The 19228-nt window shown below is 34.0% G+C and overlaps 1 protein-coding gene across 4 annotated transcripts in view; it reads right to left on the reverse strand.

The window, feature by feature from the left end:
• HMCN1 (hemicentin 1) overlaps positions 1-19228 on the reverse strand; it is a 464969-nt gene that overhangs the window by 39971 nt on the left and 405770 nt on the right. For all 4 annotated transcript variants that reach the window (XM_077901922.1, XM_077901921.1, XM_077901924.1 and 1 more), the window contains 8 exons: positions 18620-18810; positions 15047-15260; positions 13077-13211; positions 12265-12455; positions 10437-10518; positions 6352-6621; positions 5484-5654; positions 5180-5350 (listed from right to left, as the gene is read on the reverse strand). In XM_077901922.1, the coding sequence (XP_077758048.1) occupies positions 5180-5350; positions 5484-5654; positions 6352-6621; positions 10437-10518; positions 12265-12455; positions 13077-13211; positions 15047-15260; positions 18620-18810 (1425 nt within the window). The remainder of the gene's footprint in view (positions 1-5179; positions 5351-5483; positions 5655-6351; positions 6622-10436; positions 10519-12264; positions 12456-13076; positions 13212-15046; positions 15261-18619; positions 18811-19228) is intronic.

Consider the following 19228-nt stretch of genomic DNA (forward strand, 5'->3'; position numbering starts at 1 on the left):
TCTGTATTTATAGGTCTGATTCTACTTTTTGTTTATTCGTTTTTCCCCCAGATTCCACATATGAGTGCAACCATACAGTATTTATCTTTCTTAGTCTGACTTATTTCATTTAGCATACTATCCTCTAGGACCATTCATGTTTTGCAAATGGCAGACTCTCATCCCTTTTTATGGCCACATAATACACACACACACTTACACACCACATCTTCCTAATCCATTAATCTATTAACGGGCACAGGTTGCTTCTACATCTTGGTTATTATAAATAATGCTGCAATAAACACAGAGGTGCATATATCTTTTTGAAATAGTGTTTTCATTTTTCTTGGGTAAATATGCAGGAATGGAATTATTGGATCATATGCTAATTCTATTTTTAATTTTTTGAGGACAATCTATACTGTTTTCCAAAGTAAAACCATTCTCCACTCAAAATTCTGAACTGCCAGAAAGACACTTTTAAAAATGCTCATTCTTTAAAATATCTGTATACATATATATTATAATATGTATATATATTATACATATATTAGGTATATTATAAATATATTTTTATGACAATGACTCTAAAATTGCAGCAGAATGGCCCACTCTGGATGATAACAATCTTTTTTAGGGGGAGGACTGGCAGTTAAAAAATACTCTTCTAACTGTGGCAAGGAAAGTATAATATAAGCCTAAAGTATCAATTTGCACCAGAAAGTAAGAAAGTATTCAAGGAATTATGGGTACAAGCCAAGAGGATCCTGAAGCTAGCCTAAAGGGCTCTCCACTAGCCAAATCTAGGACAACAGAACATCACAATAAATAATAGTAGTGGTGTGTAATAAACTATTGAATGAAATAATACCTGAATCTTAACTGATATAAATTTAAAAAGATAAGAGAAAGTTCTTCCTTACAATATGAAGCTAATAATAAATGTAGAAGATCTGGTGTAGTTAAAATATGGAAATAGTTGATTTAAGCAAGAATCTTAAATAGATGCTAAAACTAATGAGTGAAAGATTGAAAGAAACAAGATGTTTATGTAGTCTGAAAGTTTCCCTACAAAATACTTACTAATTACAAAGGTAAAAATACTAACTCTAGAGTGGTATTCACCACTTTAAACAAGTGAAAAAAGTTAGCATTACCAGTTTGGGACAAACTGATATTATGTGCCTTCTGATATGATGTACTGAGAAGGACATGAAATAATTTCTGTCATGTTTCTGCCAAAATGCAAAACCTGAAGCTAATTGTGAGGAAATAGCAGACAAATCCAAACTGAAAACTCTTGTGCAAATGATTGGCCTGTACAGTTAAGAAAATATCAAGATCAGAAAAGTCAAAAGAAACTAAGGAATTGTTCCAGTTATGAGCAGCCAAACAGAAATGACAAAGACATGCAAGTGTGTTCCTAGATCGAATTTAGAATGGGAAAAAAGGACTTATAAAAGCATTACTGGGATAAGTCACAAGATGTGAATGTGGATTGTGGATTAGGCAGTGGGATTAGTAACAGTATTGCATTAAAGTCAAATTCTTGATTTTGATAATTGAACTGTGATTATGAAAGATAATGACCTTGATTTAGTTAAATACACATGATTGGTGAATCTGAGTGAGGGCATGCAGGAGTTCTTTGTACTATTCCTGCAAGTTTTCTATAAGTTTGACAGTATTAAAAATAAATTCTTACTAAAAAGAGTAAAACTCTGTGAAGCAAAAGCTAATAGAACTACAAAAAAATACATGAATTCACTATGATAGAGACTTTGACACTCCTCTATCACAAATGCACAGATGTAGCGGGAAGAAAACCAGTAAGGAAATTGTTGAACTCAACACCACCATTGATCAAGTGGATATAATTGACATTTACAGACTATTCCATCAAACTACAGCAGAATACACCTTCACAAGTTCATCTGCAACATTCACCCAGACAGAACACATCCTAGGTCATAAAATACATCTTTAAAATTTTAAAAGAATAGACATAATTTAATATCTGCTCTCAGACCACAGTGGAATTAAGATAATAACAGAAAAATAACTAGAAAACCCTCATCTATGTGGAGATTAAACAACACACTTCAAAATGATACATAGATCAAAGAAATCTCAAGAAATTAAAAATATTTTGAACTAAGTAAAGATGAAAGCATAACTTCTCAAAATTTGTGGGATGCAGCAAAAGCAGTGCTAGGAGGGAAATTTATAGCACTCAGTGCATTTATTAGAAAAGAAAGATCTAAATCAATTACCTAAGTTTCTACCTCGGGAAACCAGAAAAAGAAGAGAAAGTTAAATCCAAAGTAGTCAGAAGGAAAAAAAAAAAAAAGAATTAGAACAGAAATCAGTGAAATTGAAAAAAGGAAGCCAATAGATAACATCAATGAAATCAAAAGCTGCCTCTTTGAAAATATCAATAAAGTCAATAAGGATCTAACCAGAGGAAGAAAAAAGAGAGACTGAGAACACAAATTACTAGTATCAGACATGAAAGAGGGGACATCGCTATGAATCCTGTGAATATTAAAAGGGTAATAAAGGAATACTATAAACAGTCTATGCTTAAATTTGATAACCTGGATGAAATGGACCAGTTCTTTGAAAGACACAATTTGCCAAAACTTGCACAAGAAGTAGACATCTGAATAAACCTGTCTGTATCTCTTAAAGACAGTGAATCAAAATTAATAACCATGCCAAATGGAAAGCACTATTTCAAATGGGTTCACTGCTGAATTTTCCTAAACATTTAAGGAAGACATTATACCAATTCTTTACCATCCCTCTGAGAAGACAGAAGCAGAAAGATTACTTTCTAACTTATTCTATGAGGCCAGCATTTCCCTAATAGCAAAATCAGACAAAGACATTACAAGAAAAGAAAAATTATGGATCAAAAACTCTCATGAACATAGATTAAAAAAATCATCAATGAAATATCAACAATATATAAAAAGAAAAGCCCTTCAATCTCTAAGATTCTGACATACCCCCTGGATGAGAAAGACTATCTTTCTATTTTAAAATGGCTACCTGCCATTTTAAAGTGGTCTGATGAAAAATACTTAACAACCACCTCTCAGAAAATAGGGAGATAAACTGATTTGTAGCATCATGGCATAAACGCTTCCACTATAGTCTATGCCCAGCTAGCAATATGATGTCACTAAACTTTCAAACAGAAAGAGATACATGTTTTCATTTGTTGGCTCCAGGATACCACTGACACTTTGCCAAAACAATAGTTAAGTTCAATTAATTTAGGGACTGGGGAATAACTAGAGGAAGTCTCAAAAATAGTAAACCAGTAGAACAGTTGAGTAAAATACCAGTAAACCAATAGTTACTCAATATGAAGAGAAAAAAGCTTTTATTTTAGGACATCCATAGATATCATTTTTGCTTTTCCTTATATTGATATAACTAACAATCTGCACAAAGATTGCTCTAATCAGGTATTCTGGCCTTTTTAAATTTCATGTATTATTCTATTATAATTAGCTTTCTAATTTTTTTAAGATTAAAAGAATATTTTTGTCTTTGGTTTATTTTTGTTTAAGATTTCACAACAGTATTTTACTTTTGTAATGTAATATAAGTTCTGAACTACAAATCAAGACAGCTAGGACCTAAGCAAAGAGGCTTAGCAATCAGATAGACTTGGATTCAAATCCTTGATTCACTTTTTATTAGCTATGTAACGGTCAGTGAATTAATTATCATATATTTTCTGAATCTTGGTTTCCTCAATTATACAATAGGATATGATATCCAATGTAGTGGATAACTATTTCATTTTGGTTTGTCAGCATCCCCTTTCCCTTTTTTTCAAACCATCTCAGCTAAGGTGTCTCATCTAGTTATGCTCTATCACTGCAACTCTTTGAGTTTGTTCAGTATGCTTATCAATGTCTGAATGATATTATCTATCATTCTAACTGGAGCAATTAAAACAATACTTTGAGCACAGAGTTGGTGCTCAATAAATATTTACTGGATAAATGAATTAATACATGAATTAATTAATGAATGGCCAGACACTCTTCTATTCCATATGATTTCTCTCGGCTGTCTAACAAGGAGCTCTGCCCCTCTTGACACACTGCGGGTAGGTAGCTCAAGCCACTTATTCAAGTATCTGGACTTAGTTGAGTTCAGAGGTGAGCATGGGACCCCCAAAAAATCAATGAGGTCTCCTTTTCAGAGGTTGGTAGGAATTCTGAGAGAGAGAGGGCAAGACCCTTTTTTCTGAGGTGTTAGATTCTAAGTGAGTCAGTAGCTGTCAGCAGTAATTTTTTTTCCACTGCATGGAAAGAGGTTAATGGACAATAAAGCCAAAGTGAGGAAAGCAGAGATGAGAGATAGAAAACATGCTAGTAAAAACACTGGCCAAATCCTTGAATTCAATCATACCTGATAGTAGAATCTTCTATTTAAGCTTATTTTAAAAAAATATTTTATTTATTCATTAGAGACACATACACAGGGAGAGAGAGGCAGAAACACAGACAGAGGGAGAAAACAGGCTTCCTGCAAGGAGGCTGATGTGGGACTTGATCCCAGATCCCAGGAACATGCCCTGAGCCAAAGACAGACGTTCAAATGCTGAGCCATCCAGACATCCCAGCTTAAGCTTATTTAATTTTGGTTTCTGTCACTTTAATCTGAAAAAAGCCCTAAAATACCTATGTTGTAGGGTTGCTTTACAAAGTAAAAAACCACATGTACATAAAGCACCTAACATAGTTCCTAGAACATGACAGGTGTTTAGTGAATAGATGCTATTATATTATCTTAGTCCTCACTAATTGTGTGTTTCTAGAAAAGTCTTTAAATACCCTAGACTTCATTTTTCTTACCTGAAAATGAATGGCTGCACTAGATGTTAAGATCCTTATTACTTCTAAAATTTGTAAACACTTTATTTTCTCTACATGATTCAAAATACACCACAGTTTGTGTAACATAAAGATGTTCAATTAAATCAGGGATTTTCCTTAACATTGATTAATGTCATACCTTTCATAACTTTATCAATGAGACAGAAGAACACAGAGAATGAATATATTCCAGGGTAGAGGCCACAAGATCTTTTTATAACAAAGAAGAAAAAGTAATTATAACCCCTTTCTAGGACTTAAAAATAGCCAAGTTTTGCCAATCAGTGTATTCTCACCTGGACAAGGCCTAATGTTGCACATGATGATTTCTACTGCATTTCCTTCACATGGCCGCCCACCATATTGAGCTGATGGATTATTGCAAGTTCTGGTCCTGGTTCGGTTGCCACGTCCACAACTCCTTGTGCATTCTTCCCAAGGGTTCCATTCTGACCAGCCACCATCCACTACACAAAGGTGAAACATTACACTGTTGGATACTTTTCAATTTAAAGCATTAATACTGAGGCAATCCATAGTTAGGGAACAGAAGTGAGTATCTATTGAACATGTGCCTATCTGTTGAATAAAGAGGTGTACCTGGACACAGCTTACGTTGACAGTTTCGGGTTTCTGAATCTGACCCTTGGCAAGGTTTCCCACCATTGGCTGGAAAGGGGTTGTTGCACAGACGACTTCTCTTCTGGATGCCTTTTCCACAGGTGACACTGCAGGATCTCCATGAAGACCACTGGGAATATCCACCATGTACTGCAAATAAAACATTGGACTTTGTGTTTGTGAACAACAAAACATAAATTGATTTTCATTTGTGCACCAGGTCTAAAGCTGAATCTATAATTGCTGAGAAATTGCTTATGGATGCTCTCTTTTATGTTAAAATTAAAATCTATACAGGAAAGAAGAATTTCAAATAGTTAGCTATAGTTTCTTCCCAGCTCTGATCCTGACTCATGTGAACATGGCTGCTAGAAGAGTGAGAGACCAAGAAGTTCAAATACTGTTTACCTTTTGGATATGTCATTTTTTAAAGAAAAATAAATGCATCAATTTCTGATAATAAATTTGACTTAGTTTTGAATCAATACATCAGTCCAGGATTTTGAATTGTTAGCATGGTATTTTACTGCTTTAATCTGTATTGTTTTATTCCCTCCAGTCTGTAAATTATGGGATTTTTGTTCTAGCTCCACAATCTAGAAGCATCTTAGAGATAAAGGAGACTTGGACTAAGATGTCTAATAATTTTTATGATTTGGTTTGCCCGAGGTGCTATTTATCTATTTATTTATTTTTAAAGTTTATTTATTTTTGTGATCTCTACACTCAGTGCGGGGCTTAAACTCACAGCCCTGAGATGGAGTGGCATGCTCTTCCAACTGAGCCAGCCAGGGTAATACTACCTCCAGGTGCTATTTTATGTAAATATCCCTCTGATCACACTCACCCTGGACTGTGACTGGCACTCTGACAAGGACAGAACCCATCAGGTTTCGAGCAACACATTCATATTCAGACGTATCTTCTTTCTGAGCAGCAGCAATATGTAATGAGTTGTTGGACAGCACATTAACTCGGTCATCCCAGGGGATAGAGTGCCCTTGACGGGACCATGTAATGGTTGGATAAGGCTCTCCAGTTGCCTGACAATTCAATATGACTTTGCCACCGGCATTAATAACAGTTTCTACTGGCTCAAGGGTGATAATGGGAGGACCTACAGAAAAAAGAAGATGGCATTTCTTAGTTTTTACTAAGTTATATTAACATTTTTTATCAATATTATATAGTAACATTATTTTGGAAAAAAATGGGTGGATTTGTTTATAGAACACTATTTCTCAACTACTAAGGTTGCCATTGTCATCGATAAACTTTTCATAGCTCTGTTTTACTCACTAAATGTCCAAAATTTTAACCCCCTAAGCAGATTAGTCTATAGTATATGCTCTGCAGTCATACTTTCTAGATTCAAACTCTGCTTCTGTTCTGTAGGCCCTCTCTGAGCTTTGTGTCCTTCAGAAAATTCTTGTTAATACTCCACTAAGATGATGTAAGCCTAGCTCTTTTACAGGGGAAGCACATGATATTATTAGTACTATTGTTGTTATCATTGTTTTTGTCTGTGTTTACATGGTATCCCTTACATCATTTTTTGATGAAGAGTCATTATTCACTTTTTCTTTCATTACTGGTCGTAATTCATGTATTCAATAAACATGTATTGCGAGCCTACTATTTTCCAGGCATTGTGTTAGATGCTGAGTGTACAGAGATAATAGATATAACTTATTATAGTCTCAAGGACTTCACAGTCCACTGATAAGACAGGTGAGTGACTATAATTACTTAGCTATAATGTAGTTATAGGATTTAGTAATGGAATAGGAAGAACAGTATTTAGTACAGAATAGGTAAATATGTGGTAACATGGAAGCATAGACAGTAGTGGCTTAATAGATCAACAGAGGCATTCATTGAAAATAGAGAGGAAAAGGAAGATATTCAAGAATCATTAAGAATGAGGTAGAAAGAAAATCAAGAGAGAATGGTACCCTGGCAATCATAGGAAGGGGTTTCAAGAAAGAGGGAGAAGTTAATAGTTTTATAGTAGATTATTATAGTAGATTATAGCTGCTCAAGTAAGTCAGAAAAAGTGTAAATGTATACAGCTGCTGGCAGAAAGTTTATGCTGGCCTACAGTGTCAAGAAATATAGAATATGAAAGACTTCATGGGGAAGAAGAAGCTTGAACTAGATTTTCAAAAATGGGTAAGATTATGTATAGGAGAAGGGAAGCTACTTGGAGAGAAGGAAATAGCATGGAGACAGATTTAGCTTTGAAAGGATGATTTCCCCCAGAGAGCAGCAGCATACAAGGTTTTAAACATTTATTTAATCAGAAGACTTCACATTCGAATAGGTGAGCAAAGAGGAGGTTGTATATTCTTGAAGGGTGAAGGTTGTGATATAGTGGGGTTGAATGATTTGCTCAATGAGAGGTAATAAATGTCACATAATTCAGGGTGACGGCTCCATTTTAGATGGAGAAGTATAGGGAGAATAATAGAACATAAAACAAAAGTGGAAGTAAAATGTGTTTTATTGTGACATTAATATGCGAGCGTTTTATGTGGAGTTATTACTGACATGTTGTCTTTTACAAAAGTAATTATTTCATATGAGGTTTGAATGTCTCAGTGAGTATCATTAATGCATTATTCATGTATATGCCCATATCATCCTACACAATTACCTTCTTACTTGATGTTTATGTTAACCTTACTCTAGAAACTTTCAGGACTGGGGCTTTTATTTATCTCCCAGTGTTCAGATTATGTTATGAGTTCAATAAACTGCTGCTGAATAAATTAAATGCCTCAGATTAATCACTCAACACTAAATGATAACATAATGACTAAATGAGCTCTTCTGCTCCTGCTATTATGGTCAAAGAAAATGTCAAATAAAACTCAGAATCTTAATTTCAATGCCGTATTTGAACATTTCCGATTGCCCATAAGGCTATAAATTAACTCAACAATAGAATTCCATATGTATATCTTTCATGGTTGAATTAATTCTATCAGTCACATAATGATCAGTTAAATATGAGTACTTTCTCTAAATGAAAACATTGCTTCTGGTGCTTTAATTTTAAACAAATTATATTTTGTATTTTTTATATGCCTCACTTATTTAAATCAACTTATTGTTGGTACATGTAAATAAGCTAATCTAATGAAGCCTTTCATAAACCAGATCAGTGGAACACTCTTCCAGGAGAGATTAATCATTGTGATGCCCTACCTACATTTACTCAACAAAGCGGGGAGGAAGGTTTCATGGAAAAAACATTTATTTGGGAAATGTAGCATATTATACCCTTCTCTTGCTGAATTATAACAATTAACATGTTAACATTTTAGGAAATATCTGCAATAAAGAAACCTGGCAACTAAGCAGGGCTTGGCATATAGTAGATGTTTTTTATATATTTGATAAATGAATGAACTTTGTTTAATTGATTCTTTTTCAGACTTGTTTGACCATGGAACTCTAGTTTTTTCCTAATAACATCCTACAAGGCGATGTACTTTATAAAACATCATCTTAGCAAGATATGGAAACAACCTAAGTTCTCGTGATGGACGAATGGATAAAGAAAATGAGAAGAAATGAGAATCATTTTCTTTATATATATTCCATTATATATATATATATATATATATATAATGGAATATTATCCAGCAATAAAAAGAAGGAAATCCTGCCATTTGCAACAGCATGAATGGACCTGGAGGGCATTATGGTAAACCAGACATAGATAAATAGTATATGGTATCATTTATATGTGAAATCTTTAAAAAAGAGTTGAATTCACAGAAACAGAGTAGATTGGGGGAAATGAGTGATGTGGATCAAAGGACACAAACTTTCACTTAGAAATGAATAAGTTCCAAGGTTCTAAGGTATAGCATGATGACTATAGTTAACAACATTGCACTGTATCCTCGAATTTATAAAGTGAGTAGATCTTCAGTGTTCTTACCAAAACAATCAAAACCAAAAAATGGTAACTGTGAAGTGATGGATGTGTTAATAAACTTGATTGGTGCAATCATTTCACAGTGTGTGTGTGTGTGTGTGTGTGTGTATATATATATATATATATATATATATATATATATATATATATATAATTTCCACACTGTACATTTTAAATATACACAGTTTTATTTACCTAGTATACCTCAATAGAGCTAGGGGAAAACACTGTCTTGGATTTTTACAAAGTATCTACTATTAAATGCTAAGGTCTGAAAAAGATTTTAAAAAGTTAAAGTCTTAGATAATAGTAGTTTATTTAGCAAATAACTGTTAGTAAATACTTGTCTGCAGCATCTCTTGATAGTGAATGAAGAAAACATAATTTTATCTCACTAAATACTGAGCCTATTCACAGAAGAAGTTTATTCACTTAAGTTCCCAACCCAATGATGCTACCCTCAGGTCAATCCTGAAGTGGTTCTGGAGACTATCCTTTTAATGGCTTACACTGAGGGGCTTCATAATGAGCATGATAGTCCTACTATCAGAATACATAATTATTTCGCTGAAGATTGATAGCAATCAACCTAGAGAACTTTCAAATTCATTGATATTAGTCTTTACTTTTAATATATATGTTTAAAGTCCCACAAAATGACATTTTTGTAAAAGTATGAGATCCATGGTGAACTACATGAAGGGTATTTGACTGAATATTTTTCAAACCAAAAGAAAGCTCTGCCACCAAGCAATTGCAATCGTGAACTGCATGTGTTAGATAAAATAGAAAAAATATCTATTCAAAACTGTATCAATCTTTTGCTTGATAACAAATCGCTCTATCAGCAGCAGAAAACTAAATTGCATAATTCTGAAGACTGCTGATAATATACTTGCTATAAAGTTAAAGAAGATGGACATTCTTTATTAGGCAACATTCCTTAAATTGGGTGTTTACATAGAGTTTAATAAGCAGCTTACTCTGCAGGGTCAGACTCATGCTGCGCTCCACCACCCCAGCGTCATTGGTAGCTACACATGTATAATCACCAGCATCTTCATTCTATGGAAATAAGCAGTGTCTTATTAAAATGTGTGCCTATAGAGCAGGGCAAAAAACTTTTTCACTACGAGGTTAATATAAAATTCCATTTTTGAGAAGAGATTATCATAGAAATAGATAAAACTACATATATTTAACACCATAAGTAGGTTTAAAAACAAGAAAAAATTGCCAGCCTAAATGTTTCCAAAATAGTCTATTATTGTTCTCTGAGAATAATAATTGCTAGGAAACTGAAGCAAAAATAACATTTTTTGTAATCTACCGAAAATAACCTCACTAAAGAAAACTGCCTATGCTATTCTTCCAGATATCTTTTTTTTTAATCCAAAAAGAGAGGGAAAGAGAGGGAGAGGCAGAGAGAGAGAGAGAGAGAGAGAGAGAGAGAGAGAGAATCTTAGGCAGATTCCATGCTCAGCATGGAGCGCAATGTTGGGCTTGATCTCCCAACTCTGAGATCACAACCTGAGCCAAAATCAAGAGTTAGACACTTAATCATCTGAGCCATTCAGGCACGTCTATTCTTCCAGATACCTCAAAAAGCATTAAAATAATGAGGACAAAGGAACAAATATTGAGACTTTTCTAATGGGGATTACTAAAAAAAATTAAGAGGGGTCTCTAGGGAGTGTGCACTTCAAGTGAGAAAGTGAAAAACTAACTTAATGATGAATCACAGAATATAAGTCACAAATTTATACATATGTGGTATAAAAATAATATATGAGTTTAGATTTGATGACTAATTAGAGTCACAGATTTTGCTAAAAGTCTGGTGAATATGAGAATTTGTTAATAAAAACATTAAGTCAATAAAGGAGAACTGAACTGCAGGAAGTAGAGCAGGGTGGGAGAAGGAAGACAGATGTTTGATTGGGGGTGTCAATGTATTACCCAGATAGAAATTTCAATAAGAAACTGTAAATGGAACTTGGAAGAGTTTCAGAGTTGGAGGTAAATATTTAAGAATCCGAAATTTTATGGTGAAAAAAATTAGTATTAACATTAGTGGTATTAGAAGAAGTACCAAGGACTTTAGAAGTAGTAAAACTTGTGTAGAGGAAAGGGAGAAGGTGGTAATGAAATCTAAATTTCACTAGTGTTGTAGCAGTTAAAGATAGAAATCATTGCAAAATTGAAAGGACAAGGAACAACATCCAATGCTGAAATAAAACCCAGGAGAAAGACTAAGAGTGGTTCATTGGATCAGGTGATTAAATATTATATTTTAATTATTATTTCAATTAATTCAACAATGCATTAAAAATTATCCATCTGTAGTCTAGTTGAGAAATTTTTAGATAAAATATCTCATTCACTTGACTCCAAAATTAGAATAACTTAAAGCAACACTCATTTTCTGAATTGCTGAAGCTTTTGGAAAGCCTTATTAGGGTTATCAGCTCAGTGATGAAACCTAACCTTATAATTTATCTGTAACTGTGTTTATAATTCTTTAATTTCTTTGATCTAATACAGATTTGAGGAAGTTATCTAATGATGCTAAATAATAATAGGATCAATCATTGTGAACAAAGCAGCAACATTATTTTGTTGCTTGTGTTTCTTTGAAAAAGCTAAAAATAATCAGTTTGAACACTGTGTCAGTTGTTTATAAAAACCCATTGATTCAGATTTTATGATTTAATTAGAAATGCAACAGAAACTTTTCCCATTCATGGCACCTATAGAGAGGCATTAATTGTGGCAATTAAAGTGCCCACCAAAAATTTCAGTGTAACTTACTACAGTGCCATAAATGGCCAGGGAACCATTGACCAGTTGACGGATTCTGTGGTTAATTTCAATATCCATCCCCTTTCTGCTCCATTGAATGGTTGGGGCAGGATCTCCTTTCACCTCACAATTCAAGATTGCATTACCACCAAGTGGTTCAATCCAGTTAGAAGGGTAATCACCTTTGAAGACTGGAGGTTCTGGGAAATAACAATGGATAATTATAAGTAAAAGGAAGCTCTGATAATTTCCTTGTGATTTTGACCTATTTAGAAAGATAATTTTAGTGAGGAAGGGAAAAGCCACTTTTGAACCCCATGGATTTTCAGAATCAACTGCTCATGCTAATCAACCAGATAATTTGGTTAGGGATCCCTGGGTGGCGCAGCGGTTTGGCGCCTGCCTTTGGCCCAGGGCGCGATCCTGGAGACCCGGGATCGAATCCCACGTCGGGCTCCCAGTGCATGGAGCCTGCTTCTCCCTCTGCCTATGTCTCTGCCTCTCTCTCTCTCTCACTGTGTGCCTATCATAAATAAATAAAATTTAAAAAAAAATGAAAAAAAATAAAAAAAAATCAACCAGATAATTTGGTTAGTTTCAATAATCTAAGCAGATGATTCTGTTTTGTACCAAATGATTTCTTTGCTTACCTTTTTTTGAGTTGACTGTTGATAATTTTTTATCTTATGAATTTGCGCATCTGTGAAACAGGACTAGATGGATTAATAAACTGAAGTTATAGTGTATAACTACATAATAAGGAAGCAAAATGCAAACTATTCATTATGAATAAATGATAAAGATAGAGCATGTTTACCTACCTTTCACATAAACAAATCCAATTGCCTTCACAAAACCAACGCTGTTCTCTGCAGTGCACACATAAGTACCTGAATCCTCTTTTGACACTCTTTCAATAACAAGTTCACTGTGTCCATTAACACTGTCAAAGTGGGCTGAAAGAAACAAGTCAGGAAACGACACAAATGCCTCTCAGTAACTTAGGAAAATAATCACAACAGCTCAATATTTTGCAGGTTGGATTTATGAGTTGGTCAGCAGCTAAACTAGAGATCTCATCATGACATTGGAGAAGAGAGCCTTTTTCACAGATTTCTTCCCCTAAGCTATTTGCTGTCTCTAGAGACTTGTTTGAAGAATGAAAAACAGCAGAAGGAACAGGAAAAGAAGATGAAAACAAACATCTTTTAAAATTATTTTAGATTTAAAGTACACCTTTCATCTCAAAGTGTTGCCTAAATCTGGCTCGTGGTCTCTCTGGGTTTCAAAAATCTTTCATTCAGACATCTGACATTTTCCATTTCATTTATTTCACCACCACAATTTACCTCAAAAACATAAAAACCTTTTCAGTTGTAATTCAACTGACTTGGCAGGTCAGAGGGGAAATCATGAAAACATATGCTAGCTAGGTAATAATGACAACATGATTAAATTTGTAATAATTTAACTTCTCCATAAATGGTGATGATATAAATATTTATAAAGGTAGTTATAATATTTGGAATAGAATTTAAGGTAAACATGCTAATCCTCAAGCAACTTATACTCAATAAGATTCTGATTAGATCAGCAAACACCTAATTATGTTAGGTATTTTTACTTTGCTTGCTTTCCTCCATTTGAATTATTTCAAAAGATTTCATACTGTTGAATATTAAGTGCAAAATCAAGCTTTAAAAATTTAAATAGCTGAATTAGTTATTACACCATCAGAAAACAGTACTGATTAGATTTTTTTAGACTTTATTTTTCCTTACTGAGGTATAATATTAATATTAAGGTAATACAGTTGATGAATTTCAGTCATTAATATAGATCTTTATAATAGAAAGATTTAAGCTTATTCTTTTCTAGGGAAGACATATTTATTAAATGCTAATAGTGCAGTATTTCAGAATTCAATTTTGGGATATGACAACTTATTAACTGATAACATATTTGTGCTAATAACAAAGTCTAACAAATAAAGAGATACTTGTTCTCCCAGAAATGAGTGCTTCTGGGTTCCAGGCATTACTTCAATATGTAGTACACACAGTGACTAAAATGTTTCTCTATAATTGATTTACATTATAAGAGAGGTTAATAGATATGAGTTAATTCATACAGTGAGAAGCAGAGCTCTCCTCTGTAAAATTAGGTGAATCTTTAGGACTCCAACAGTAGTCACTTTAATCTAGTTATTAGTGATAAAGGAGGTCCATGGAGGAGATGTTTACGTAACTGTGCATACAATATCATCTTCTCCTGGGAGAGGGAGATTATTTTTTGGTAAAAAAGTCTACTAATATCATATCATATGTGGTCCTGTGATTAACTTACTCTTCAAAAGAATGAAAAAAAAAAAGAACATATATAGTGGGCATAGGGTAAAATCTAGGCAAAGGTACATATTTTACAGAACTTAAAGTAATCAACTTCATGCAACTTCACTTTTCTTCTTTTTTTTTTTTTTTTTAGATTTTATTTATTTGAGAGAGAGAGAGAGAGAGAGCAAGGGGAAGGGCAGAAGAGGAGGGAGAAGAAGAGAGAGAATATCTTAAGCCAACTCCCTGCTGGGTGTGGAGTCTGATACAGGGCTTGATCCCACAACCCTAAGATCATGACCTAAGCTAAAACCAAGAGTCCGACACTCAACTGACTGAGCCACCTAGATGCTCCATCTCTTCATGTGACTTTTCAAACAATTCCCAGAGCTAAAGGAAATGGAGATTGGTTTAGAGTTCTTTATGGGTATATTTATTTACGTAAGAATTAAATTACCAACCTGGGATAATATTGTTATTGAAGGTCCATGTTAACTTGGGCAATGGAATCCCAGTGGCTTTACAACTTAATCGTAGCTGTTCTCCTTTATTTAATGACACATCTCCAGGAAGTTCAGTAAAAGTGGGGAGAACATGTACGGTCAGGCTGACCATGTGTGTATCTTCACCTGCAGCATTGTTAGCAACACAGGTATAGGTGCCAGCATCCTCCAGCTTAAATAAAAAAAAGAAATCATAATATTTAAAATTACATAATCTTACATCATATTACACAAAATACATAAAGTTGCATAGCTTAGTTCCCAAAGGAGCATTCTTATTTAAAGACAGTTTAAATTTCCATCTTTTAGTCTGAACCATTTGGCTAGCTTTTGCAATAACATAATTTAAAATGTATAGGAATTGAAACAAAAGCCCTACAGAACTATAGCATTTTATAGTAATAAGATCTCAGAAAACAAAAAACTTTACAAAAGTCCTAAAGTTTATTAAACATCAAGTGTACTGCAGCTCTGCAATATACAGATAAAGAACAAATCATTTCAAAGGTTGGTAGCATCTTGACAGCATAGCTGGCTCTCTTGGAAATGTGGCACCAAAGACCACCAAAATTATCAAAGGAAATGGGAAAGGGTGTGGGTATTACTACCTGCAGTTCTGAAGTTTCACTTGCTAAATGCAATCGCCAGTCTTGGCACTCATCTCATTAGATGTACAGGCATGGCAGCATTTGACACCCCCCTGTCTCTTTGAAACCATGTCTTCCCTTGGCTTGCAGGCTACCCCTTTTCCTAGTTTCCTTCTTACCTCACTGGTTGCTCCATTTCCATCTCTTTTTTCTGGCTTCCCTTCAACATTAACGTCTTGATGTTGGCATGCAAGAGGGTTAGTGATGTCATCGAGTCTCGTGACTTTAAATATTATCTATATGCCGATGCATACCAGTATCTGCAGCCCAGATCTTTCTTCCAAACTCTAATTACACTGAACTTCCCATTTCACCTCTTGCTTGTATGCCCCAAAGACATCTTGAACTCATGTCCAAAACTGAACCCCCAATTTCCCTTTCAGCATTCCTGTTTTGTTTAATCTGTGGCCTTTACCATCTGAGTTGATTGGCTATTTTGTCCTTCCAGTTGTTAATCTCTTTTGTCTCAGGCATCTAAGTCATCTGTACTCTCTTCTTTTTCACACTCTAGGGGCAATCTAGCTAGGAAATGCAGAATCCAGCCACTTCCCATCCCTAATCTCTCCTCGAACTCCAAACCATCTTCCCAACAGGTCTTTCTGCTTCTACTTTTGCCTCTGCTCATTTTAATAGTCAATGTAGTATTGCAAAAATGTAAGGCAGATAACACTGCTCCCAGGCTCAAAACCTGCAAAGGATTCTGATTTTATTCAGAGTAAAGAGCAAAATTGTTATAATCTACAAGACACTGCATGATTTGGCCTCCATTTTTCTCTCACTTTTCTCTCTTTTGTTCTTTTTTTTCTTTGCTTTTACTGGTCTCCTCTTCCTCCAATGTATTAGGTGTGTTCCCACCTTAAGTTCTTTCCTCTAGATATCTGAGAGAGGAACATCCCAGTTTTACCTGCCTGGTATGGTCTTCCCCCATATATTTGCTTGGCTAACTCCCTTCCTTTAAGTTTTACTCAAATGTTCCCTTTTCAAAGGAGATTTACCTTGACTATCTTATTAAAAAATGTAACCGGTATCCCTCCAAATCAGATCCCCTTTACCGTTTTTTTTTAAAAATTTTTCATACCACTTATTTTCTTCTGACTTGTTGTATACATTGTTTATTATTATTGTTGTTGTTGTTATTATTATATTGTCTATCTCCCTCCTCTAGAAATAAACTGCATGAAGGCATGGATCTTTGAGTCTTTTGTTCCCTTATGTGTTACTAGTGCATAAAACAGTGCTGGACACACGGAAGGTATTCAATAAATATTTGTTGAATTAATGATTGAATGCTTCTAAGTGCATTAAGTCCCACCACAGGCTTTTCCTTCTCTTTTAAAAGTTTAAGAATATATTTTTTTTTGCATTGAAACATTAAAAGAATTGATTGGAAATCCAGCATAAAAATTGCAAACACTAGTAGTAGATATAATCTAAACTTAGTTGGTTGCTTACTTTTTTTTTTTTTAAAGGGCAAACAGGAATAAATCACATTCTCTGCAAAAGTCTCCCCACCTCCGTATCACTCAGGGTTCTTAAATTCTCAGGTTATGACAATTTAAGCTTAACATCAAGGATTTTATGAAAGTGAAGGACTTAAGAAATCTGGATTGTACATACTATTCACACATAGATTTCTACTTATTACTTGTGTCTTTCATGTGATATTTATAACCTACTTTATTGTTATTTTTTAAAAACACATCAGAGTCATTGTTGCACTAAAAGTCTAACTTTTCTTTCTCATTTAATTCTTTCAGGTCTATAAGTGTAACTGAGGGCCCAAATTCAACATTCCTGAGCCTGGGGGTCATCCCACTAAAGATATTTACTAGCTTAAACAAATTTATCCTTATTTTATCAATTCTAAAATTCATATTTTAAACTTTTAATATCCCTGAAACTGGAATACAACTTAGAAACTGACAATCTTCTCTAGTTTACTTAACTATATTTTTTTCTTTCTTAGAGGTACATAAAATAATGGCACATTTTACAACCAATGGAAAGTTAGATTTGAATAAATACAATTTTTGCTGGCACTTGTGGTTGAGTTAGGGCCTACTCACACAGCCTATTACTAGGGTTATTGACCTGATAATCCCAGGAGTCTGGCTAATGGCTGAAATTATACTATAAAGTGAATGTAATCAATTTTACTCTTTAACTTTTTCCAATTTAATTCCACAAAGATTTTGTAATGAAGTTTTGGTATTTTGAAGGGCAATGAATAGGAATAACATCTACACAAAAGCTCTGAAAGTGATTCACATTTTAATAATGTTTCTTATTTGGTGCCAAGCACACAAAACACAGTAAATTTTTAAAAAAGTCATGTAGTATGCATACAGATTCTTCCTCAAGTGGGCTACCACTGGAAAACTGAGATGCTTCTGATAGCTACTATTCTGTAGACTGCATAAGTACCACCGGAGAATATTCAAAAACCTTAGCTTGGATATATCTCTAAGACTTCAGTTTCCTTGTCAATAATTAGAAAAGGTCATTCAAAATCCTGAAAAGAATACAAAAACTGCTCTTCATATTTGCTTAATAACACATCAAACATTCTTGTATCTCCACTCTTCTAATCATCCCCATACATGGTTACAAGCATGCAACAGAGGCACTTAGAATTTTTCCTGATAAACAGATTTCCACAAAAATAAAATAATTTTAGAAGGAGGCCATTTTATGAGTTCCTACTATCTGTTAAATATTATTCTTAGATCTGGGCCATAAAGCAAAACGTGTAAAATTCATTTTTTGGCCTGAATTTGTAAGAGTATTTTTCTTTCATTATTAAAGAATATATTTCCAGGCTAAGTTACTAAAAGTAAAAAGGTAAATTACTACCAATCTTGCTTAACATAGCTATTCAACTTACCACAACATTTTCCAGAATAAGTTCTCCATAGGGTTCAATAGTATATTTTCCTAACAAGTTGGCTAAAAGAACATTGTCTTTTTTCCAGTTAATTACTGGTGTGGGGATTCCATCAGCCATGCATGGAAGAAGAGCTTGTGAATTCTCACTGACCGTGTAGTGTACATCTGTACTTTGAATTCTAGGAGGCACTAAGAAAAGTTTCAAAAAAATAGTCATTCAGGATGTTGAGTTCAATAATATCCTTATTCACACTGAAAACTGACACAAAGACTCTTTTGAGGATAATTTTGCTGGAAACAGCATAAAATAAAAATGTATTAAGATACTGATCTGTATTACATGAAAGATGCCTATAGCAAGAACTCTACTGGATTTGGACTTGCTGAATACATTTACAATCAGTTTCTAAACAAATGACATAGAACTAGATTAGAAATCTTCAGATTTTATTTGGATTCCTCACTTTCTTTTGCTTAAGTTTCTTATACTTCTTGCAGTGAGGTAAAACAGACAAACTTAGAACAAAATCCAAAAATGTTTTATGGTTGTACAATCACTGGATTTGTATCACAGACCTATTATGAGAACAAACTAATAAAAGTCACC

The sequence above is a fragment of the Canis aureus genome, chromosome 6, assembly GCF_053574225.1.
Source record: "Canis aureus isolate CA01 chromosome 6, VMU_Caureus_v.1.0, whole genome shotgun sequence".
Lineage (NCBI taxonomy): Eukaryota > Metazoa > Chordata > Mammalia > Carnivora > Canidae > Canis > Canis aureus.